This window comes from Scyliorhinus canicula, chromosome 8, assembly GCF_902713615.1.
Source record: "Scyliorhinus canicula chromosome 8, sScyCan1.1, whole genome shotgun sequence".
Lineage (NCBI taxonomy): Eukaryota > Metazoa > Chordata > Chondrichthyes > Carcharhiniformes > Scyliorhinidae > Scyliorhinus > Scyliorhinus canicula.
The window spans coordinates 181,402,896-181,428,528 of record NC_052153.1 but is presented as its reverse complement, the minus strand read 5'-3'; the positions used below and the strand labels follow the sequence as shown (position 1 = coordinate 181,428,528).

General features: G+C 47.0%; 1 protein-coding gene across 2 annotated transcripts in view; it reads left to right on the top strand.

Annotated features, from left to right (window-relative positions):
* The window catches only part of galnt7 (UDP-N-acetyl-alpha-D-galactosamine: polypeptide N-acetylgalactosaminyltransferase 7), a 169,530-nt gene that overhangs the window by 122,632 nt on the left and 21,265 nt on the right, over positions 1-25,633 (top strand). Inside the window, exons 4-6 of one of the 2 annotated variants that reach the window (XM_038805793.1) lie at positions 7,324-7,454; positions 19,709-19,788; positions 24,534-24,716. In XM_038805793.1, coding sequence (XP_038661721.1) covers positions 7,324-7,454; positions 19,709-19,788; positions 24,534-24,716 — 394 coding nt within the window. Of the gene's footprint in view, positions 1-7,323; positions 7,455-19,708; positions 19,789-24,185; positions 24,369-24,533; positions 24,717-25,633 lie in introns of both variants that reach the window. The other variant, XM_038805791.1, reaches the window with a different exon arrangement.

Below are 25,633 nucleotides of genomic sequence, written 5' to 3'. Positions count from 1 at the left end.
CCCAGATCCCGGTTGAGTCCGCATTCATGCGTGCGGAACTTAGCTATAAGTTTTTGCTCAGCAATTTTGCGTTGTCGCGTCTCCTGAAGGCCTCCTTGTAGAATGCTGACCCGGAGATCAGAGGCTGAATGTCCTTGACTGCTGAAGTGTTCCCCAACTGGAAGGGAACAGTCCTGCCTGTTGATAGTCGCACGATGCCCGTTTATTCGTTGTCGCAGTGTCTGCATGGTCTCGCCAATGTACCACGCTTCGGGACATCCTTTCCTGCAGCGTATGAGGTAGACTACATTGGTCGAGTCGCACGAGTATGCGCCGCGTACCTGGTGGGTGGTGTTTCCACGTGTAATGGTGGTGTCCATGTCGATGATCTGGCATGTCTTGCAGAGATTACCCTGGCAGGGTTTTGTGGTGTTGTGGTTGCTGTTCTGAAGGCTGGGTAATTTGCTGCAAACAATGGTTTGTTTGAGGTTGCGCGGTTGTTTGAAGGCCAGTAGTGGGGGTGTGGGGATGACCTTGGCAAGATGTCCATCCTCGCTGATGATGTGTTGGAGGCTGCGAAGAAGATGTCGTAGTTTCTCCGCCCCAGGAAAGTACTGGACGACGAAGGGTACTCTGTCAGTGGTGTCCCGTGTTTGTCTTCTGAGGAGGTCGGTGCGGTTGTTTGCTGTGGCGCGGTGGAACTGTCGATCAATGAGTCGAGCGCCATATCCCGTTCGTACGAGGGCATCTTTCAGCATCTGTAGGTGTCTGTTGCGCTCCTCCTTGTCTGAGCAGATCCTGTGTATACGGAGGGCCTGTCCATAGGGGATGGCTTCTTTAATGTGTTTCGGGTGAAAGCTGGAGAAGTGGAGCATCGTGAGATTATCTGTGGGCTTGCGGTAAAGCGAGGTGCTGAGGTGACCGTCCTTGATGGAGACGAGTGTGTCCAAGAATGGAACTGAATTTGGAGAATAGTCCATGGTGGAATAGTCCAGCCCTCGTACGAACGGGATATGGCGCTCGACTCATTGATCGACAGTTCCACCGCGCCACAGCAAAAAACCGCACCGACCTCCTCAGAAGACAAACACGGGACACCACTGACAGAGTACCCTTCGTCGTCCAGTACTTTCCTGGAGCGGAGAAACTACGACATCTTCGCAGCCTCCAACACATCATCAGCGAGGATGGACATCTTGCCAAGGTCATCCCCACACCCCCACTACTGGCCTTCAAACAACCGCGCAACCTCAAACAAACCATTGTTTGCAGCAAATTACCCAGCCTTCAGAACAGCAACCACAACACCACAAAACCCTGCCAGGGTAATCTCTGCAAGACATGCCAGATCATCGACATGGACACCACCATTACACGTGGAAACACCACCCACCAGGTACGCGGCGCATACTCGTGCGACTCGACCAATGTAGTCTACCTCATACGCTGCAGGAAAGGATGTCCCGAAGCGTGGTACATTGGCGAGACCATGCAGACACTGCGACAACGAATAAACGGGCATCGTGCGACTATCAACAGGCAGGACTGTTCCCTTCCAGTTGGGGAACACTTCAGCAGTCAAGGACATTCAGCCTCTGATCTCCGGGTCAGCATTCTACAAGGAGGCCTTCAGGAGACGCGACAACGCAAAATTGCTGAGCAAAAACTTATAGCTAAGTTCCGCACGCATGAATGCGGACTCAACCGGGATCTGGGATTCATGTCGCATTACATTCGGCCCCCACCAACAAGCCTGGACTTGCAGAGGCCTACCGACTGAACTGGCTTGGGACAATTCACACCTCTTTAACCTGGAGTTACCTCTCTCTCTGCATCTTTGATGATTTGATTGCCTGCAGGTGCTCGCATTCCGGGGCATCTCTGACTGTGTCTATATAAACATTTCTGGAACAAGCCTTTCCATTCACCTGAAGAAGGAGCCGTGCTCCGAAAGCTCGTGTTTGAAACAAACCTGTTGGACTTTAACCTGGTGTTGTAAGACTTCTTACTGTGCTCACCCCAGTCCAACGCCGGCATCTCCACATCATAGATATCTGCAGGTAAAGACATTTGCTAGACGGCAGGTGGAGGGATTCCCTGCGCTCCCCGCGAGGGGGGTGAGTGACAGGGTGCTCTCGGGGGTCGGGGAGGGGAAGATATCCGATATCTACAAGCTTATGCAGGAGGTGGAAGAGGCGTCAGTAGAGGAGCTGAAAACGAAGTGGGAGGGGGAACTGGGGGAACAGATCGAAGACAGGACATGAGCTGATGCCCTGGAGAGGGTAAATTCTTCCTCCTCGTGTGCGCGGCTTAGCCTCATTCAATTCAAGGTGCTGCATAGGGCCCACATGACTGGGACGAGGATGAGTAGGTTCTTTGGGGGTGAAGATAGGTGTGTCAGGTGCTCGGGGAGTCCAGCGAACCATGCCCATATGTTCTGGGCATGCCCGGCATTGGAGGAGTTCTGGAAGGTGGTGGCGAGGACGGTGTCAGGGTGGTGGGATCCAGGGTCAAGCCAGGATGGGGACTCGGGATCTTTGGGGTTGGGGTGGAGCCGGGAGTGCAGGAGGCAAAAGAGGCCGGTGTGCTGGCCTTTGCATCCCTAGTAGCCCGGCGAAGGATTTTGCTACAATGGAAGGACGCGAGGCCCCCAAGCGTGGAGACCTGGATCAATGACATGGCGGGCTTCATTAAGCTTGAGAAGGTCAAATTCGCCCTGAGAGGGTCGGTACAAGGGTTCTTTAAACGGTGGCAACCTTTCCTCGACTTTTTGGCTCAACGATAGGGTACTGGGACAGTAGCAGCAGCAACCCGGGGGGGTTTAATTTTAATTTATGGTTAAGTTCTCTTGTTGGGGTGGGGGGGGGGGAGTGTGATACATGTGATGTTACGGTTTGGGGGGAATTGTGGGTGTTATGGGGCTGTTAGTTGCATATTACTGCTTGTTGCTATACTTGTTGTTATATTTTTATATTTTCTGTAAAAAATTCCAATAAAAATTATTTTTTTAAAAAAGAGTCAGTCATATTGCTGTGGATCTGGTGTCACATGTAGGCCAGACCAGGTAAGCACAGGAGATTTCCTCCACTAATGGGCACCAGATGGATTTTTACAACAAACGACAACGGTTTCATGGTCACCATTAAGCTTTTATGGAATTCAAGTTTCACCATCTGCTGTGGTGGATCTCCAGAGGATTACCCTGGTTCTCCAGATTACTATCCAGTGACAATATCACAACACCACTACTTCAGAAGTGGGGATGTTCGCTGATGACTGCACAATATTTATGACTCCTCAGATACTAAAGCGGTCCATGTCCAAATGCAGCAAGACCTGGACAATATCCATGCTTGGGCTGACAAGTGACAAGTCACATTCACGGCACATAAGTGCCAGGCAATGACCATCTTCAACGAGGGAGAATCTAACCATCACCCAGTAACATTCAATGGTAGTACCATTGCTGAATCTCTCTCTATTAACATCCTGGGGGTTACCATTGACCAGAAACTTAACTGGACTAATCATATAGATATTGTGACTACAAGAGCAGGTCAAAGGCTAGGAATCCTCCAGCAAGTAACTCATTCCTGACTCCCCAAAGCCTCTCCACCATTTACAAGACACAAATCAGGGGTGTGATGGAATGCCCTCAAATTGCTTAGATGAGTGCAGTTCCACTCATCGCTCTATAAGCTTGACGCCTTCCAGGACAAAGCAGTCTACATAACTTCCACAAACATTCACTCCATCCACCGACAAACATTGGCAGCCATGTGTACCATCTACAAGTTATATTGCAGAAACTCAGCAAGGCTCCTCAGACAGCACTTTCCAAACCCATGACCCATACGTCTAGAAGCAGGTGCATGGGAAATACCACCACCTGGAGGTTCCCCTCGATGTCACTCACCACACTGACTTGGAACCAGATTGATGTAGAGCCTGTCTTTTCAAAAATTCACTCTTGGGATGGAGTGTCCCTGGAGAGGCTGATTTAGCTCAGTAGGCTAGACAGCTGGTTTGTAATGCAGAACAAGGCCAACAGCGCGGGTTCAATTCCAGTTTACCCAAACAGGCGCCGGAATGTGGCGACTAGGGGCTTTTCACAGTAACTTCATACTTGTAACAATAAAAGATTATTATTATTAAATATATCGGCTGTTCCTTCACTGTCTCTGGATCAAAATCCTGGAACTCCCTCCCTAACAGCACAGTGGGTGTACCTACGCAACATGGACTGCAGCAGTTCAAAAAGGCCACTCATCACCACCTTCGTAAGGGCAATTAGGGATGGCCAACAAATGCTGATCTTCCCAGTGATGCCCACATCCCATGAATTAATAAAATAGAGTCTTTCCCTTAGGTACCCAAGTCCTAAAATACATTTGTGCTGCATACATGACCAGCAATAACCATCTCCAACAACTGAGAATTTACGTGCCTTCCCTTGGCATTCAATGGGTGACATTTCCATCATCAAGTCACACACTCAAAATATCTTTGTGGTCGCCATTCACAAGAAACAGATAGATCGGCCACTTAAATGCTATGGCAGGAGCAGGCTGAAGGCTGAGAATTCTGGCGTGAACCTCATTTCCTGGCCCACTGGTTCTCTACCCACTGACAAGGGACAAGTCAGATGTTTGATGGAATTTTCTCCATTTGCCTGAATGGGTATAACTCTAATCATCCAGGTCTCTGACACTATCCAGACAAAGCAGTCCACACAATTGACAGTTCATGCAATGGCTTACTCCCGCCACTATCAGCAGACCATAGCTGCAAGGTGCTCTGTCTGCAGGGCGCACTGCAGCAACTCACCAAAGATTCAATGGCGACACCTCTCAAATCCATGACATTCACCTCGAAGGACACAGACAGCAGATGCATGGAAACCCATCTCATGGAAGTTTCTCACTAAGTACCTATCTTCCTGATTGAATATTTTGGGTGCCCCTTCACCATATTGACTACTGGTTAATGTGAAGACTTGCCACCACCTTCTCGAGAGTAGTTCGGGATAGGCAACAATTGACAGCCTTTTCAGGGACACCCACATCCCAAGAGTGAATTTTTGAAAAGACAGGCTCTACATCAATCTGTGCTCCCTCTGCACCCCTGTTGTGTTATTAAGACCCAGATTACTCTGTCCCACCTACACGACACTACCCACCTCTGCCTCGCTGCCTGTTGCAGTCAATAAAACCCTTATCCCTGCCTTCATAATCTAAAGTCACATATTTTATGTTTTGGGCCAGGTTCCTTCAATCCTCCATAAATTACAAATCATTGAAAACATGCAGCTAGTGTCTTCAAAACACTTTGTTGCCACAGCCTCGGTCTAAGCTTTGCTGCTTCCTTGTTTCTCAGTGATTTAACTGAAAGAATTTCATCCTCTTATCAAATACCTCTATAATAGATCTACAATGGGTCTTCTCTTACCATGCGTAGTCATTCTTTCAGCCATTAAACTGCTGTCTGGAAACCCTCCTCCACGGCCCCTTCTGTACCGTCATCTCCTTCATGCTTTCAGAAAGCACAAACTCTTTACCTCTCCCAATCCTATTGCAAAATCCTCCATGCACCAAGACCATTTCAGTATCGCCCTTGTGCTTGATGATCTACACTGGCTCCCAGTTAATCAGAGCCTTAATTTAAAAATTCAAGTTCCTACACCACCTTCATTCTCCCTATCTCTTAATCCCTTGCAGCTGAAAATCCTCCAAAATATCTGCGCCATTCCAGTTCTATCCTCTTGAACATCGCAGATTTCAGTCACTCCCACCACTGGAAACCATCTCATTGGCTTCCAAGGCCCTGTCTCCCTGGATTTGCCTCCCAAAACCCTCCACCTCTCTGTACTCCTTTATGATGTGCCTTTAAACCTGCCTCCCTAATCAAGCTTCTGGCCATCTGTCCTAATGTGCCTCATGGTCAAATTATATACGTTTCTGTAAAGCACATGGGGTCATTTTCATAGAGATAGAGCAAATGAGATGGAGAATCTGGTGAACTGGTGCGATGACAATAATCTCTCCCTCAATGTCAACAAAACAACGGAGATTGTCATCGACTTCAGAAAGTGTAGTGGAGAACATGTCCCTGTCTACAAAAATGGGAACGAAGTAGGAAGGGTCAAGAGCAAGTTTTTAGGTGTCCAGATTGCCAACAACCTGTCTTGGTCCCCCATGCCGACACTATAGTTAAGAGAGCCCACCAACGACTCTACTTTCTCAGAAGACTAAGGAAATTTGTCATGTCACCTACAACTCTCTCCAATTTCTACAGACGCACCATAGAAAGCATTCTTTCTGGTTGTATCACAGCTTGGTATGGATCATGCTCTGCCCAAGACCGCAGGAAACTACAAAAGGTCGTGAATGTAGCCCAGTCCATCACGCAAACCAGCCTCCCATCCATTGACTCTGTTTACAATTCCCGCTGCCTCGGAAAGACAGCCAGCATAATTAAGGACCCCACCCACCCCGGACATACTCTCTTCCACTTTCTTCCATCAGGAAAAAGATCCAAAGTTTGATGTCACATGCCAACCGACTCAAGAACAGCTTCTTCCCTTCTGCCATCAGACGTTTGAATGGACACACCTCGTATTAAGTTGATCTTTTCTCTGCACCTTGCTATAACTGTGACATTATATTCTGCAGTCTCTCCTTCCTTCCCTATGTATGGTATGCATTGTTTGTACAGCATGCAAGAAACAATACTTTTCACTGTATACTAATACATGTGACAATAATAAATCAAATATGTTAAAGGTGCTATATAAATGCACGTTATTGTTAGTCATTTTCCTCCTGCGTGAGATTCGCTGATTTATTTAAAGCACTTTGAAATGTGGGAAGAGATATATGTAAACATTGGTTATTTGCTTCCTAACAGTGATAACTGTTCTACTTTTTAACTGTTCGTGCCTTAAAATGGCCAAAGGCCAGAGAAGACCACATAGCTATTGACCATAGACCACAAGCATAATTTTTTTTCTTCTTAATCTTCCTTTCAATCTTCCTTCCGACAATGTCAATATGGCCAAAGTAAAAGGCAGATAAATCGCTCAGCAAGAGGCTGGTGGCAGATGGTCCTTGTTTTTTCCCTGCAGCTTTGATGCTTGAAGCTATTGACATGTTTCCACGTTTGGTCCATTTTTAAAAAAATTAATCATCTCCAGCAAATGACAGAGGTGGAAAAGTCTTGAGTGCTCTTGTGCATTGGGATTGCTCTTAAACTCTGACTTTTACTTTAAATGCTGTAGAGAATGTCCCTGGCTCCAAGCAATTTAACAATTTTGCTGATTTGTTCTCTTTGCTAATTCATCTCCAGCACATTTAAAAGAAAGGTTGGACAGCTATTTGAAACAATGGAATGGGTTAGTCAAGGTGTATCGAAATGAAAGAAGAGAAGGATTAATTCAAGCAAGAAGTATCGGTGCTCATAAAGCGAACCTTGGACAGGTAGAGTAAATTCAGAATTCTTATTCATTCAAAATCGATCTAAATAGTTGTATGGTAGTACACAACTTGAGCATTGCTGGAAAAAAATTAATTTTTAATCTTGCACTCATCATAACATTCGCAAGAATGAAATGTAAGGGAAATCAACAACTTTATACAGCTTGAGAAGAGGGTGCCGATTGGTTGGTAAGTACGCTCTGATTGGTAGAGGCATTGCCATGGAGAAAGCACCAGTTTATAATGACTGACGGTTAACTGCCAAGCATTGTTTGAAATTTAAACCAATTGAGTCTGGGCACGGTATTCCAGTCCCGTTTAAGGCAGGCAATATGGCAGGGTGGAGTGGAAAATATCGGGAGACAGTGGCGTAGCAGCATTATTGTTGAACTAGTAATCCAGAGACCCAGGATAATGCTCTGGAGACCCAGGTTCAAACCCCACCACAGCAGATGGTGAAATTTGAATTGAGTTTTTAAAAATCTGGAATTTAAAAGGTGTAATGATGGCCATGCAACCATTGTCGCTTGTCATAAAAACTAATGTCCTTTAGGGAAGGAAATCTGTCATCCTTACCTGGTCTAGCCCTCATGTGACTCCAGATCCACAACAGTGTTGACTCTTAAATGCCCTTCAGGATGGACAGTAAATGCTGGCCCTGCCAGTGACACCCATGTCCCACGAACACATTTAAAAAAAAAAAAAAAATCGGTTTTACATCATCGCAAAGCCAGGTCACAATTGTGTGCTCCAGCTGACAATGGCGAGTCGTGTTTCCTGTCATAGCACATCCGGAACATCAATTTTACACATTTGCAACTCATTATAAGCTCTGCTTGCCAAAATCATCCCACCCTCGCCCTGGATCATCCAGACATTTTGGCGTCCAATTAGAACAACGTGTTTCACAACAGTACATAAGCGATGTGCAACTGGCAACCTGCACTTTGCTCATGTTGCCGAGGTTCCTTCGTTTACCTAGCATCATGCGGCACTCACAAGAATCAACGTCAGGCTTCACACACGCTTTCAAGGGTGTCTCACAGGCAGGCCTCAACCTACCAGACCAGTGGTAAGTCAGGGTTGGCTTTCAATGGCTGCAGGGTTAGGGCTGCCCTGGGGAAGGGGAAGACCTGGCCTCAAGCAGGAGTAGAAGCTATAGTGCTGGGCCTGAACTGGGGAGCTGGGCTGGTGGGGAGGTTGTACTATTGGGGAAGATCGGACTCAGACAGAGGAGGGTGCCAGGGCTTAACATCCTTGGTGCCAGGATGAGGATGCTCAAAGATTATATTGTCCGCCAGAAATCACCATTTGAAATTTACAGCAGTGACCTCAGCGAGTGCTCAGATGAAGGGATGCACAGCACTGCATTCCTACTTTGTAAAGAGAACCTTGTCTCCACGATAGACCGCACTAAAGGGTGACAGATGCTTTAAATTGGACTTTGAGCACCGGAGTAATTGTGTGGCTGAGCTTCGTCACCTTGAGGTGACATGGTGAGCTTAGCAGATCTAAATTCTAAAAGTCGAAAATGTGGTTGGGTGACAGGAGCGCACTTTCACCTTTCAAGAATTTTTTAAAAATAAATTTAGAGTACCCAATTATTTTTCTTTGCAATTAAGGTGCGATTTAGCGTGGTCAATCCACCTATCCTGCACATCTTTGGGTTGTGGGGGTGAAACACAGGGAGAATATGCAAACTCCATGCAGACAGTGACCCTGTAATCAAATCATTACAGATCCATAGATAGGCGTAATCCCAGGTTAAAGAGGTGTGAATTGTCTCAAGCCAGGACAGTTGGTAGGATTTTGCAAGTCCAGGCCAGATGGTGGGGGTGAATGTAATGCGACATGAATCCAAGATCCCGGTTGAGGCTGTACTCGTGCGTGCGGATGAGTACGGCCTCAACCGGGATCTTGGATTCATGTCGCATTACATTCATCCCCCACCATTGGACTTGCAAAATCCTACCAACTGTCCTGGTTTGAGACAATTCACACCTCTTTAACTTGGGGTTACCCCTATCTCTGGATCTGTAATGATTTGATTATCTGCAAATGCTCGCATTCCAAGCATTGTCTGGCATCTCTGACTTTGTCCATATAAATGTTTCTGGAACATACCTCTTCATTCACCGGAGGAAGGAGCAGTGCTCCGAAAGCTCGTGTTTGAAACAAACCTGTTGGACTTTAATCTGGTGTTGTAAGACTTCTTACTGTGCTCACCCCAGTCCAACGCCGGCACCTCCATCATGTAAAACATGTGAACGAGGTTCGTTCCATAAGCACACTTAATATTAAGTTGGAGATATCACTGACGTCAAGAATGATCAAGGAAAGGACTAGACACTGTAGTGATAGGGAAGCACAACATAAATGAGATATACATGATAGAAACATCTACGATAAGTGGGAGGAGAAACATCTACGATAAATGGGAGGAGGGACCATGGTGTTACAGCTGATTGACAGCAACTGAGCTCATCAAGGAGGTATATACAATAGGAGATGCAAAATGGATGTTATTCTTTTTACATTTGAGGCAAGGTTGAGAAGGCGGAGCCTTCATGAATAACCTAAGCACAAATGAATAATATAGTAAATGAATTTCAGTACCAGTTACGGCTAGTTACGTCGACCATACTTCCCAAAGATTTGTGGATTCTATCAAACAGCACAGACAAGATACAGACTGTACCCTATCAGCCATGCTTACAAAACTCAACAGTGTTCAACATTGGATGCCATTCCACGATGGGGCAACTCTTGCTAAATCGGGGTATTCCAAATCTTTCAAGCCACGGAGCCCCTAGTGACCTCTCAAGGGCATCAGGGAATCCCGAGTATTCTCATAATGTTAAATCAGTCGAGCTGCTTGATTTACATTTCAGACAATGCTTTGTAGTTGATTGTCAGTCACCATCAACTGGTGAATTCTCCATGCCAAAGCCTCTACCAATCAGAGTACACTTGCCAACCAATCAGCACTCTCTTCTCATACAGTATAAATTGTTGTTTTCCGTTGCATTATATCCTTGCAAATATCCTGATGAGTGGAAGACAAAAAGCTTCAACAAAAAATGCCTTTTTTGCAGCAATGCTAACCAGGTCTCACGAGACACCTCAATTAGTATCCCACCAAAATGGCAGGACCCAGTTTTGCACCCACTTAACCGTGCTGACCCTGGATCTAAATGGTGTCCGGCATCTATTGGCCTCCCCAGGAAGACCCCAGTCGGTTGCCGATTAGTACTGGTCCACACAAACATGGGGGACACCCCAGGCCATTGGAGGCCCCTGGGTGGCCAGGGACAGGGCAGAGTGGCTCCCTGACTCTCCCCTGGCACACGGGCACCTGGACACTGCCAGGCTGACAACTTGGCACCGCCACCCTGGCAATGCCAAGGTGCCTGGCTGGCACTGCCAAGGGTCAGGGTCTGAGGGGGGACATGTCCACGAAAGGATGGATGGGGGGGTATGAAGGGGCCTCCGGTTGGTGGGGACCTGAAGGAGGGGGGCCGAAAGAGGGCATGGGAAGGGCTGAAAAGGGGGTCCCCTCGATGACTCCATAACGGGGTGCCCTGGTGTGGGGAGGTGAGGGATAATACCCATGTGTTTGGGGGGGGACCTCAAGCTCACTTGGAGATCGGGGCATCCTTTCAAGATTGTGCCCTGATCATCTGAGGAGCTGGTTTGGTCAATGAGTGCAGCTCCCCAGTGATGAAAATAATTTGAAATGTGAAATAGCCAGGAGCGAAACTTCCCAGTGCCCAAAATAACTGGCTAAAGTGTGGTTCATAGAAGTTGCAGTGCAGAAGGAGGCCCTTCGGTCCATTGAGTCTGCACCGGCTCTTGGAAACAGCACCCGACCAAAGCCTACACCTCCACCCTATCTCCATAACCCAGTAACCCCACCCAACACTAAGGGCACTTTTGGACACTAAGGGCAATTTAGCATGACCAATCCACCTAACCACATTTTTGGACTGTGGGAGGAAACCGGAGCACCCGGAGGAAACCCACACGCACACACGGGGAGAACGTGCAGACTCTGCACAGACAGCGACCCAAGCCGGGAAACGAACCTGGGACCCTGGAGCTGTGAAGCAATTGTGCTAACCACTACACTACCGTGCTGCATTGTGATGGGGAACTCACTGACAGAGCCGGGAATAAATTCGCAGCCAATGCCGCCTGAAATTACATTTAGAAAGTTTTCCATTAAATCTTGGTTAGATTACATAAGTATACTGATCAATTCTGATCTCTTGTGTGAAAAGATTGGAGAGGATATATGAATGAATGAAATGAAAATCGCTTATTGTCACAAGTAGGCTTCAAATGAAGTTACTGTGAAAGCCCCTAGTCGCCACATTCCGGCGCCTGTTCGGGGAGGCTGAATTTCTAAGAGAATAATACCAGAATGGAGAGATTATGCCTATCAGAAAAGGTTAAACCTTTCAGAAAATAATAATAATAATCTTTATTATTGTCACAAGTAGGCTTACATTAACACTGCAATGAAGTTATTGTGAACATCCCCTGGCGCCACTCTCTGGCGCCTCTTCGTGTACACAGAGGGAGAATAGAGAATGTCCAATTCACCTAACAAGCTCGTCTTTCGGGACGTGTGGGAGGTAACCAAAGCACCCAGAGGAAACCTACGCAGACACGGGGAGAACGTGCAGACTCCACACAGACAGTGACCCAAGCCGCAAATCGAACCTGGGACCCTGGTGCTGTGAAGATTAATAGGACTTGTTTTTTTTTCTCTGGGCAGAAGACTGAAGGCTTTAATGTTATAGAAAGGTTGGCAGAGTCGACGTAAATAATTCCCCACCTCTACATTCAAGGGACCCAGAACCACAAAACAAAAATCTAATCATCATTAACGAAGAGCTGGAGTAGGCTGTCAGAACCAGGATGGGAAAAGTGCACAGTATGACTAGCCTCACTAGTCCATTAGTTTACTCACCAAAATGGCCAATTGTTTACCTTCACTACCGTTACCCAGAATAAAAGACATTAACCAGTCTTCTCTCAATGTACAACAAACTTATTAGTTTAATACAAAACCAGCCTTGTCAAATAGAAAGGCAAAGCTTAATAACACGCTCTGAAATATGGAAGTATATTAACTACTGTCTTGAGATACCTGAAGAGACGCACAAAAAAATAAAAATACACAAATTCTGCTAATGATTCAAGGGAAAAGAAGAGATGGTGGCGTCCTTAAAATGGTGTTATACATTGTCCTCTCAACACTGATCTGCTGAACAGTCAATGACTCTTGCACTGCTTTGCAGGCGGACTTGAGGAACAATTGCAGGTACTCTGTTCCAGCATATAGAGAAACTTAGGAGCTGCTTATATTGATTCACAAAGGTTGCTTTCTTCTTTTCACAGCAGTTGGTGGTTCTTCTCAAAGCAAACACAACTTTTAAGCACAGTTTCCAAGGCATTTTTTGTCAGAGCCATAAACCACAATGTGGTCCCATTTGTGTGCAGTCCACCAGGGTCAAGAGGTTTCCAGCTTCTTTAAAATTGCTTAGTTACCTTTTCTTGTAAACGGCTGTTGTTTTTTTCTAGGAATGGCAATCAGCCCTGCATTAATCCTCGAAGGGATAGTGCGCCAAATTCTATGTTTGGGAGATGCTGGGCGCGATTCTCCGGCCTCGCTACTTGCTCTAGCGTGACGAGGTTGGTGAGTAGCGGGAGAGGACAAAAACAAGATCTACACCGGGTGCCAAACCGTTTGCAGTGCCACCGGCCGACTCCCGTGGGTGAAATCGGAATCTCGCCATAGCATAGGCGAGAAACCAATTATCACCACTTAAGCCCCATTTCCATACAAACAACGAGAGCAACCCCATATCCAGCAGCCTCCCCATCAAGTCGTCACGCTAGCGCCGATTTGTACTTCTTTTAAAAAGCGTGAACCTGGCGGGAGGGCTTGTGTGGGGAGCCAAGGAGGTAAATAGCAATCTTTGCTGACAGGCAAAGAGCCCGGGAGCGCTGGGCTTGCCACCCCAGTGTTCGGCAGGGAGGTGGGGGACCATCCACAGGGGTGGCCGACGTGGGGGTGCGGGGGCGCTGGGGGAGTCAATCGCTCACGGCACCACTGTGCCAACCCTTGGATCCCAACCCCATTCCAGGGGCAACCCTTGTCCCTTCCCGTCTGCCCCACCAATCGCCCATAACCCCCACCGACTACTGAGGACTCTGGCTGCGCGGCTGAAGGCTATTGCTAATAGGGTAAGTGAGCACTTGACACATGCCTGGAGAGATGGGCAAAGGGTCCAGGGGTCAGCTCGCATTGCAGAAGAAAGTGACAGAGGCATCATAATGGGGGACGAGGCCGAAAGTTGTTTAATGTGCTGTGCAATACCCTATTCCCGATAGTGCCGCCTCCCCCCCTACCCCAGTGCCCTCAGTGAACCTCAACGTGCTTGGCTGTCCTAGCTTTACCACCATGTCTTGGTGTTTCCCCAGGGTGCACATCAGTGGTGGAGGCAGCCAGCTGCTCACCTCGTCCCGTGGCCCTCGATGCCCCGGGCAGGGGTCCTCTGGGGCCGGAGGGCTCCGGCTCATTTGTCGGCGGCACATGCACAGCCGTGCCACCCTGTCCTATGTGCTGCCTGCAAGGTGCAGTCTCATCAAAGGGGTGGAACCCGGGGGGAGCTTTTGGCCACCGTTGCCACTCCAGGGCACACAGCGTCCCTTCGTCCCAATCGGTGCCCATAGGCCCCTGGGGTTCACCGTGGGATGGAGGGGCAGCTGGTACGCCTTAGCTGTCCCTGCATCGACTGGCTCTGCCAGCCCTGGCGGTTCTCCATGGTCCGCACCATAATATCAACGCCCTCAGCAATGCTCCTCAGTCACTGGGACATGCCCTGCAGTGCCTCAGCCATGCCCATCTGAGAGTGAGACATGTCCCGCAGAACCTCAACAATGACACCCTCCAGCGGGGCGGTCATTCTGCCGAGGCCCTCAGCCATGGCCGTCTCCGACTGTGTGACACCTTGACTCATGGTGCCAATGTCATGCACCAGGCTCTCCACTTCGGTCACCACCCTAGCTTTAGAGGGGTTTCACAGGTCAGCGCAACATCGAGGGCCGAAGGGCCTGTACTGTTATGTTCTATGTTCTAGCAGTGTTGGTCTCGGTGCCACTCATTGCCGGCGCCAACTCCTGCCCCCGTAGCCTCTCTGACCCCCCCAAGTGGCTATCGATCTGCTGGGGTGACAGTGACATCTCCCTCTAAATGTCCTGGCTCCTGCCTAACATCTCCATCAGCTCCGCGTAACCCTGTTCCAGAGGCTCAGCATCAGGTTGGGACCCAGTTGGTTCCTGGGATCCAGCAGCCTGCCAACTGCTGTCTCGCCTTGGGGTTCCTGCCTCCACCTGATGTGCATCATCAGCAGTATGGTGCTCACCAGATTGTGCCCCAGGTGCCTGGCCACGAACATATCCCACTGAAATCTGTGTGTCTGCGCTGGTGGAGGGTGGGGATGACAGGTGTGCCGTAACCACAGGGGTCTCCTCAGAGCACTCCTCTGAGGTGTTCTTCTCGGAGTCAGAAGAAGGGGCCACCCGGGATGGGCCGTCAGCTGGAGGAGAATGGACAAGAGTAAGTGGGAGGGATGGGTCAGTCAGTAAGGCAATAACTACTCACATTTGACAGGTCGCCCGGGTGGAGCCTGATGGATCCTCACCTCTGCGACATCCACCAGCCGCCGCGTGAGTGACCGATCTGTCCTCGGCAACACCAGTCACCTCCAGGGTCCTCTTGTCAAAGGAGGTGGGGAATCCCACCGCCAGTCTTTTTTCTTATAAATTTAGAGTAACCAATTATTTTTTCAAATTAAGGGACAATTTAGCGTGGCCAATCCACCTACCCTGCACAGCTTTTGGTTTGTGGGGGTGAGACCCACGCAGACACGGGGAGAATGTGCAAACTCCATACGGACAGTGACCTAGGGCCGGGATTCGAACCCGGATTCTCAGAGCCGTAGGCAGCAGCACTAACCACTGCGACACCGTGCTGCCCGAACCCCACCGCCAGTCTTGGCCCTTTCCCGCCGATTGTGGGGGAGCATTTCCTGAGAAGACAGAGAGCATCGTTAGCCACACGTGTGGTTCAGAAGTGGGAGAGGAGTGTGAAGATGCGGTTGGGGTAGGGAAGGGAGGAGGGCTGGGGGTCATTTGGAGAGTTGGGGGAGTGAATGCTGCCTTGGGGAGGGGGAGGCAGGGGCAGTGGCATTGGTGTCAACTCACTTGTGTTGACCTTCTTCCTGGACTGCTGACCAGCCCTCTTAGTCATACTGATGGCTGCCGCCACCTCACCCCTGGCACCACTGGCTGCCTTGTGGCTCACCCTCCGGGACCCCAGGCGAACAGACATCCCTCCTGGCCTCCACTGTGTCCAGGGGCCTTCCCAGTTCAGCGTCCCCGAATCTTGGGGCCAGTCTCCTCGCTGCCATTGTTGCGAGCTGGTTGGGGTTGGCTGAGCAAGTGCAGTTTTAAGTGCTGCTCGACTTTGTTCGCGGGGAAGACTGACAAGCAGGCATGCTGGTGAGCACGGTCCCGGCAAATCAGCTGCCGAGATATTTGCCGCGAGAAACCCATGCGGCCTCATTAAGTGGACCAATTAAATTTGAATTGCATTGCCGGCAATTCCTGCTCGTGATAACACTTAGGGCACGATTCTCCAGAAATATTTCTATGTAAAACGACGGAATTGCATGCGATTCGCACTCTCGTTGATGGGGGGGGGGGGGGGAGGTGCGGTTGGTTAGCGAGTCAGGACATGCAAATGAACCAGCACTCTGCTTGCACGAATTCTTAGCAATTCCTGGCCCAGCAGGCATTCGAACCACTGGGGCCAGAGTTAGTGCGAAAGAGCCTGGCAACTGGAGCTGTTTTTAAGCGCTCCACTTAGAAAACAGTGCAGCCGCCAAGGTGGATCAGAGAAGACCTGCACGAGGTCAAGAATCCGAGATGGACCCACAGCTCCATGCCAGTGAGAAGCGGAGGAACACCCTCTTTCCCCAACATGGGCCGCAGACTCAAACCCGCCCTCCTGAACACTGCCTGGGAGGTGGTGACAGAGGCAGTCAGTGCTGCCAATCTCACCAGGTGGACACAGCTGGTGACCTGGATGGATGATGGTCACTGGTGGGTCCTCGTCCCTATGAGGGGCAGAGAACCAGGGAAGGTTCCAAAGGCTGCGTTGCAGGTGTCCTCTGGTTAGAGATAGGTCTGCTGATCCCCTGCTTCCTCTGCAATGGAGCAGTGCTTCTGAGGAGTGCCAATGCCTGATGGATTCCTAATTGAGCTTGATATATAGCTGGAGTATAAGGGTGTCCAGAGGGGTGGCCTGGGTAGAGCCCTAGATGACCAGAGGCATTCTGAGCATTCACAATAAAATGCAGTACTCACACTGGAGAGACACCTTGACCGGGATTCTCCGAGCCTCTGCGCCGAAATCGCGGTCGGCGCGGGGCGGAGAATGGGGTCTCAGACCCGCGGCGCCAGGACACGATTCTCCGCAGACCAGAGAATCGCCGCCAGCCGCACGCGTGTGCGGTCGACGGAGCACTGGCCAGGGGCCATTGAAATAGGTCACCGCGGTGATTCTCCGCGATCGACCGGCTGAGTTCCCGACAGCATGGTTCCAACCTGATTCCACCCAGCGCGAGCTCAGACTCGCTGGCCGTCCTGGTGGGGGGACGGGGAGGAATCAGACTCGGGCGGGGGGCCCACGATGGACAGGCCCGCGATCGGGGGCTACCGATTGGCGGGCGCGCATGATCCGGGGGACGTCCTATATTCTTCGTGCCGGCTCCCGTGCAACATGGTGGAGCCACACAGCGGGTCAGCGCGAAAACGGCCACCGCACGCATGCGTGGACCCGCAGCCGGCCGCCTCGCACATACGCAGACCCAAGGCCAGAAGTGCAGGGCCCCATATCGGCAGCAGGAGCTGCAGGGTGCATTCCGGGGCCCTGCTATCCCTCTTAAAACCGGAGACTTACTCCGGACTTTTTGAAAAAAGTCTGGAGTTGTTCGTCCATGTTTGCCGGCGGGCGTGGGAACATAGCCCCGTTTTCAGAGAATCCCGGGACTTATTTCTCAACAAACTGGGCCTTCAGTTCGAGGTTCGCATTCAGGCCTCTATCTTTCTGGCGAAATGCTTTATTGCACCTCAAACTTCGCTTTCAGCTCATGGTTTGATTACAGGCCTCTGCAGTGTCATGAAAAAAGCACTCAAAGGCTTGCTGGAGAGCCAGTCAGCCTTCCAGTTGCTTTCTGGAGAGAATTAGCTGGATCTCTTTGGAGAGAGTTAGTTGGATCTCTTCACCGGGCTGCCAGAATCTAAACTGAAACCAAACTTCAGCCTTGGGACTCTGAAAATCAGTGGGGTCCGATCCAATCACCACCTTTTACCGGCAGATCACATTCTTTTGGGCCAATTCATTGGCCATCAGCCAATCAATCAAACCAAATCCTCACTGATGCCGGCCAGTATGCAATCACCAGTTTAAGATTCTTCTGTTTGAATTAAAGGTACAGACTTCTTGCAGGCTGCTTGTCTTAAAGTGAGATGTCCATGGATCATCCACAGATCAAAAGTCCAACAATAAAATAAAAGAAAGGGAAAATAAGAGAATAAACAGGAAAGACTCTTACACTTTCAAAACATAAATACTTCCAGAATTTTCATAGAAAATAGTTCGGCTTCTAGGACTGGTTACTGTATTTATGACCAGACCAATTAGCCATTCAAATCTGCTCAACCATTAAAAAGATCATGGATGATTGTCTGCCTTAGCTCCACCTTCCTGCGTTATCTCCATATCAATTTATTCCTTTAATGCTCAAAAATCTAGCAACTTTTTAAAATACTCAACTGATTTTCACCATAACGCCAATAGGGAATTCAAGAGCAAATTCTACAGCCACAGATTGGTTGAAATGTGGAGCTTGCTACCACATGGAACAGTTGAGACTGGTCGCTTATCTATGTTGATGGACAAGCTTTACAAGAGGGAGAAAGGAATAGAGGGATGTGCAGGTGCATAAGGTGAAGACAGGTGGGAGATTAAGCATCAGCACATATCTGTGGGCTGAATGGTCTGTTCTTGTATTGTTCCAAATTGTTACCACACCTAGTAGTGCTCTAAGGCAGACTTTTGTCTGTTTCCATAGCTGGTAATTCCTGGGACTGATCGCTAATCAGAGGCTTATAACCTGAGCGGGGCTACTCCATTTCAAGCGCAGCTGACCAGGAGTCTCTCCCGCTCTTCCCCCAACATTGGCATGTTGGAAGGATTTGCATGTTGACACTCAACCTGTTGGACTACGTTATGAACCCACCTTCCTTGGCCATCAAGTCCTGGGGTGGGACTCAAACCAGAGCATCTGGCTCAAAGGCAGGGGCACTATCCATTGTGCAACAAGACCTCCTCCTTGTATTGTAAATACTATGCAATTGCAAAGGTTGGAACGGTCTATGAAGGAAAAGTAATTGAAGGGCTATGTGAGAATGGTGGAAAAATGTGAAAGATTTGCTTAAGTGGAGGGTTAACACTGACATGGACGAGCTGGGCTGAACACTTTGATTCCATGATGTGTTTTCAACACATCTACAGCATTTTAATCGGTTCGCCTTTTCACTTTGCAGATTGTTTACATGAAGTGTATGACCACCAAGAAATTCCACATCACCTGAAAGTGTCACTTTCACTCTTTGTAACTAGTCTCTTTATACGTCTGCCACTTGTGTGCACTCAAAATTAACATGCATGTATTAAAAATGTTGTACAGTCCCGGTCCCAGGTCACTGTCCGTGGGGAGTTTGCACATTCTCCCCATGTCTGCATGGGTCTCACCCCCACAACCCAAAGATGTGTAAGGTAGGTGGATTGGCCACACTAAATTGCCCCTTAATTGGGAAAAAACATTTTGTACAGATATTTATTTAAATAATTGTGTTTAAAAATGGATGGGCCTGAATAGCCTTTGCTCATTATTTGTCATCTTGTGTTCTGTGTGGTTAGGATCTGATCTCATGGGATGCGGGCATCACTGGCACGGCCAACATTTGTTGCCCATTCCTAATTGCCTTGTACCGAATGGCTTGCTCGGCCATTCCGAGGGGGTAAAGAGTTAACCACATTACAAATTTCCTTCCCTAAAGGACATTAGTGAACCAGATTATGGTCTTGATTCAATTAAAACTTTGTCCATTTTTAGGTATTGATATATCTTGATGCTCATTGTGAAGTTGGGCCAAACTGGTATGCACCACTTGTAGCCCCCATTTCTATGAACAGGTAAGGCAAACTGTTTTATTTCAACCTGGTTCTGGAAAGGCTCAGAGAAAGGGGCTGTGAAAGATCATGCAACCACCTCTTAACGGTTTTAATTGGCTTGGGGATTGTTATTTATTCAGATGTGATGAGGCAAGGTTTTCTTCCTCTCCTGCCCCATCTCGACACCAGAACAGCACGACAGTATTAGATTGCGTGGTTTATTTATTTCTTGCTCAGGTTGTCTTCCACCTCCACTATATTGCCAAAGCATCCTTGCGGTTTGCGGAGACTATTGAGAGTGTTTAATCCCAGGATCACAAGCATAAAAGCGATGAGCCCTCTCCAGACAAGGGGATCAGCAGTGCAAGTCCCAGGATCTGACTATGAATGTGGTGGGTTACAATTAGGAATGAATTGAAGTGTGTTGTTCATGTCTTGCTTCAGTGAAATCGCTGAAAGCTGTAAGCAAGTATGCTTCCTATTAATGGACCATACATCAGTACTGACACTGGGAGGCTCTGCAGTGAAAATTTTAAGAGTCTTTAGACTGCATGAGAGAAATTAAATTGTGTGCCAGATGAAAAGGGATAAAATCAGCAAGTTGAGAAAATAAGGGCACGAAGATATTCTGATGAACATTAAAGATCCTTGGGGCGCTATTTGAAGAAAAGCAGAGAATATTCCCAGTGTCCTGGCTTGCATTCTTCCATTTACCAGCCGCACGTTACCAGAAAGGATTGACGTATAGTTTATTAAATTGCGATATCTGGGAACCATCCTGTATGCAAAATAACCACTGAATTTTACCTACATAAGGTGCTGCATTTTAATGCAATCCATTATAACTTGAGTGTTTTGAGGTGTTTGTTTTGTGTGATGACATTGAATGAAAATGCAAGTCTTTCCTTCCTGAATGGTGGGATCATTGTGTTTATCCCTTCATCAGTGCAAAATGCCTTTGTACATATTTGCATATTTCCAAAAGTGACAGTTGATCTCTATCAAGTGAGAGTCTAACCACACCCCTTGATATTAATGGCTTTACCATCATTGAATCGTCAGAATTGACATCCTGGAGTCACCATTGACCAGAAACTTGGTTTAATAAGCCACATACCTAACAATGGTTGCAAGACTGGGTCAGGGGCTGGATATTCTGCGACAGTCACTCGTCTCTAGACTCCCTAAAGCTTTTCCACTACCATCAAAGAACAAGCTATGAATGTGGTGGGTTACAATTAGGAATGAATTGAAGTGTGTTGTTCATGTCTTGCTTCAGTGAAATTTAGGGGCAGCAGGGTAGCATGGTGGTTAGCATAAATGCTTCACAGCTCCAGGGTCCCAGGTTCGATTCCCTGCTGTTCCTTAATCATCACTGGGTCAATATCCTGCAGCTCCCTATTTAACAGCACTGTTGGAGTACCTTTACTACATGGGCTGCAGCAGTTCAAGGAGGCAACTCCCCACCATCTTCTCAGAGGCAATTAAGGGTGAACAATAAATGCTGGCCTTGGCGGCCATACTCACATCCCATAAATAAACAAAAATAATTATGTTACATCATTGGAGATAAGGATAGAGGAGGTAGGGGGGCAGGGGTTTAAGAAGATGGTTGGTAATGGGGAAAATAAGTCTGGGATTAGCTTTGCAATCAAGAATGATCCTGAAGTCTTCAGCAGGGTTAGCAGAGTAGAGCAGGACCCAGTAATGCTAACTGTGGCCCAGCCAGATCTGGCAGGAAAGGCTAAACCAATTGCACACCATTATAGTTTCAAGCTTGCATCCCTTGGACTTAATGGCGTGAAGATAGTGACCATATCGGAGCGAATGACTGAGCTGGAAGAGGTGTCACCGGCAATAATTGCTCGCCTTGCCAGCAACGTCCAGATCCCATGAATGAAGAAAAAAAAAGACTAGCTCACCACCAACTTCTCATGGGCGGTTAGTGATGTGCAGTAAATGCTGGCCTTGCTGGCTGTGCAAATATCACAAAAATAAATATATTTTTTAAAACTGCTTTAGTTTGCACAAAATCATCTTACCACACTTTAGTCTTTTTTTTGGGCCCTGGGAAGTTTCGCTCCTGGCTAGTCCACACTTCAAATTATTTTCATCACTGGGGAGCTGCACTCATTGGCCAGATCAGTAGCTAGGCATGTCTGACAACCAAAATGCTTGATGATTTGAATATTACAACCTTGTTTATTACATGTTGTTGTACAACATCATGTATGCATGGCGACTAAAACGATAGAGCTGCCTTCCACATTCATTTATCGTTCGATATCCAATGCAGAAGCTGGTCTGCATGTAAAACAGTTTAGATTGGAATGCTTTCACTCCGATACTGGTGCAGGTGGGCTGCTGACCTGTAGTTTAAAAATGCCCCTAACTGGACTCTAACCTCCCCAGCTTCTGATTTTTAAAAAACCACTTCAAATCTTGCATAGGTGCAATGCTTCATCATGTCTTCAACATCTCAAAGCCATTCGTACGGTTAATTACGTTTAGAGTGCACTTAGCAAACTCAGCAGACACTTTGTGCCAACTGCATCATCCAAGCAGTGGCGGGAGAAATATTGGTTGGGCACCTGGGAGAAATCCCTGCCTGAATAATGCAGTAAGGCCTTTTAACATTCACCTGAATGGGCACTTGGGATCTGGTTTGATGCCTTTGTTTAGTTCTAGTTTTGATGGTTATCAAAAGCAGCCCTGTGCCAAAAGATTATTTCCATCCACAGGAATTGAAGTGTTGGCCCTGAATCAGTGGAAGCTGGATAGGACACTCCCCTTGTGGCCTGTCTTGGACTAAACATTAACCTTATTTTTTTAAACTTCATAATCCCTTAGCAGATTTTGCGTAATTTAAAGCTCAGCCAAGTTGAGAATGCACTTTTTTAGATTACTGCTTAGTGTCATTGTACTTCAGTGTCTGAAACTAGTGGAACCTCTTTCCTTCCCGAAGTAAAAGTTTCTGGTCTAGTCACACAAAAGGCAGCATGTTTGTTCTGCTTTACTTGGTGACCTCCAATGTTTATAATAAGCATACCTTACAAAGGTAAGAGATTATTTAATTGAAACCAACAGTTCTTCTATTGTTCTATTGTAGTGTCTAGCTTCCTGTAAAATTCCAGTGTTACAGTTTTCGTGCTTTTGCATCACCCTGACATCCGCACTTCGTATTCATGCAGTTGTCCAACTTCAAGTTCTTTTGCACTAAACTCACCACTTTTCCTTGGAAAGGAAAGAATAGACTGGAGCTCCCTCCCTTTTCCATGATTGCACATTCACATTGTGTTGCATAAAGGCTGATAGAGAGAAAAACAATTTTCCTTGTAAATTTTTGGTCTTTTTTCAATAGCTGCTCTGCAACTATCATAGCATTTTCCCACTGTACTGAAATAAAAATATTGGCTTCCATTCACCCAAAAGCCTTCATTTTCAAGTCACACTGCACACCTTCCTAATGATAAAAGCACTCTTCTTTCTGCTGTGTGTTAAAATCTCTGCCAGTTCTGAGCTGCAGGGATGATGCAAGGTTACTGTTAATCAACTATTTGTTGCTGAGGTAACCTAAAAGAATAATTTTTCATGCGGCTGAGCTGCAATACAGTATTTAATTATCATTTTGACCTGCTGCAAAACCCCAGCAATTGTGCACCAAATTGTCCTTCTCTTTTTTGTTTAAATTTAGAGTGCCCAATTCATTTTTTCCAATTAAGGGGCAATTTAGCGTGGCCAATCCACCTAGCCTGCACGTCTTTGGGTTGTGGGGGTGAAACCCACACAAACACGGGGAGAATGTGCAAGCTCCACACGGAGAGTGACCCAGCAAATTGTCCTTCTAGTGTAAGAAGTTCTGTTAATCATCATGTAACACCAACCCCCCCACCCCCAGTTAACATGGATTTTTTTTTTCCCTAAGCAGCAGTGTTTGTGCCCATTCTGAAAGAATGACTGAGGGGAGATGCATGTATGCAATTAGATATATTTTAAACACTTTGTGTATATGCAAATGAGAGGCTGCAATGTAAATAATGAATCATAAAATGTGTATTCAGGATAAATTATTTACAACCAGATTAACATATGATAAAAGACAAAAGCATGCTATGTGCGTGCAGATTAAAGTGGATAGGACCCCAAATGGCCGCAGCCTCTCAGATCTGGCTGAATGATGACGTGATGGAACTCCAGACAAAAAGTAGCTTTAAATTATTATTTCAGACACCTAATCTCAAACTCCAACAAGAGTAAAATGAATAGTAGAGTTACAGCTTTTAAAATTTTTGTTAAATGCCATCAGTAGTTCAACTTGCGTAAATTTTGTTGCACTTTACAGCAAATTGTTAAATGTGAAGATTCAAAATGGTAACCACTTTTTTGGTATCTATTGTGTTCTTGAATGTTTGTTTCAGAACTACATGCACAGTTCCCCTTATAGATTACATAGATGGTAATGACTTTACCATTGAACCACAGCAAGGTGGGGATCAGGATGGTTTTGCCAGAGGGGCCTGGGATTGGAGCTTGCTGTGGAAACGTATACCATTAAACAGTCGTGAAAAGGCCAGAAGAAAGCATAAAACTGAGCCTTATCGGTAATCGCAGTTGAAATTTATTGTTTGTCAATATATATCTAAGCCCTATAATCTTTCTATTTTTCCCATGTATTCTGCTGCATCCTTCACCCTAATTCCAATAATATGTTGACGCATGGATCCTTGCCCCTACCCCTTCTGCCTCCACCAACGGTATTGCTGCAGAACCACATGTACTGTCCCACTCATAGATGCCATAAATGGAAATACTTACGACATATCACCACAAGGGGGTGGTGACGAAGATGGTTTTGCTAGAGGAGCATGGGACTGGAGCATGCTGTGGAAGCGAGTCCCTCTGTCCAAGCGGGAGAAGGAAAGGAGAAAACATAGAACTGAGCCATATTGGTAATCATTAGAACATTTAATAACTGACACTTATAAAAATCTGCGCACTAATTCTAATGTCCATTTATGTTTTTGTTCCTGTTTTTATGTTCGCTATTTCTTTTCTCTTTTACCTGAAAAACAACGTTCAGAATGAACTGAAAAGACTGCACTCACATATATTGCCTATTCTTTCCCAACTTCAAACCCAAGATCCTTTTCCTTTGTTTAACTTACTTTTCAAAACTCTGAAATCATTTAAGCCGTGAAGTGCTTAATGGTAAGTAGGGATCGACCAATAGTTCTTTCTCAATTTCTGTGGAGACTGTGCCCAAAGTACAACAAACCAGAAGTTCCAGTTTCGCACTTAATGCAATCATCAAGGTACAGCTCATGCTTGTACACTGAGCTGGCGTCCGTTGGAAAGGGAGTGTCCTAATCCCACACAATTGTCTGCAATCACTTTAATGTTTTCCAATTCTACAACTGGTGGAGATAATGCGGCATAGAATGTATTAAGTGATTTGAACATTTCTGTCAAAATGTGAAGATATGAATATCTAGCAAGACGGTGGGTTTCAGAAGGGAAAAGCTGTGAGATTTGTACTTTCCACTGAGAATAATTTTATCTCTGTGCATGTAAAGTTTACCATAGCATTACACCGGCAGGTACTTTTTCAGATCTTGGCATCTGGTGTGGCTTTAACTCCTCCTTTTATTACATGGGCATATGGGTGAGTGCATTTAAGTAAGTAAACAAACGGCTTCTATTATTTCTCCATTGCTAAAACCTGAGAAGAACTCGGGTGGAAAATTGGTTTGTATTACAGTAGTGTAAAATTACACAAAGCACTTGAGCTAGGACAGCTTTAACCCCTTCCTGAATCAATAAGAAGACATCAATTCCCACAACCAAACCTGTTCCCTCGTCTTAAAAC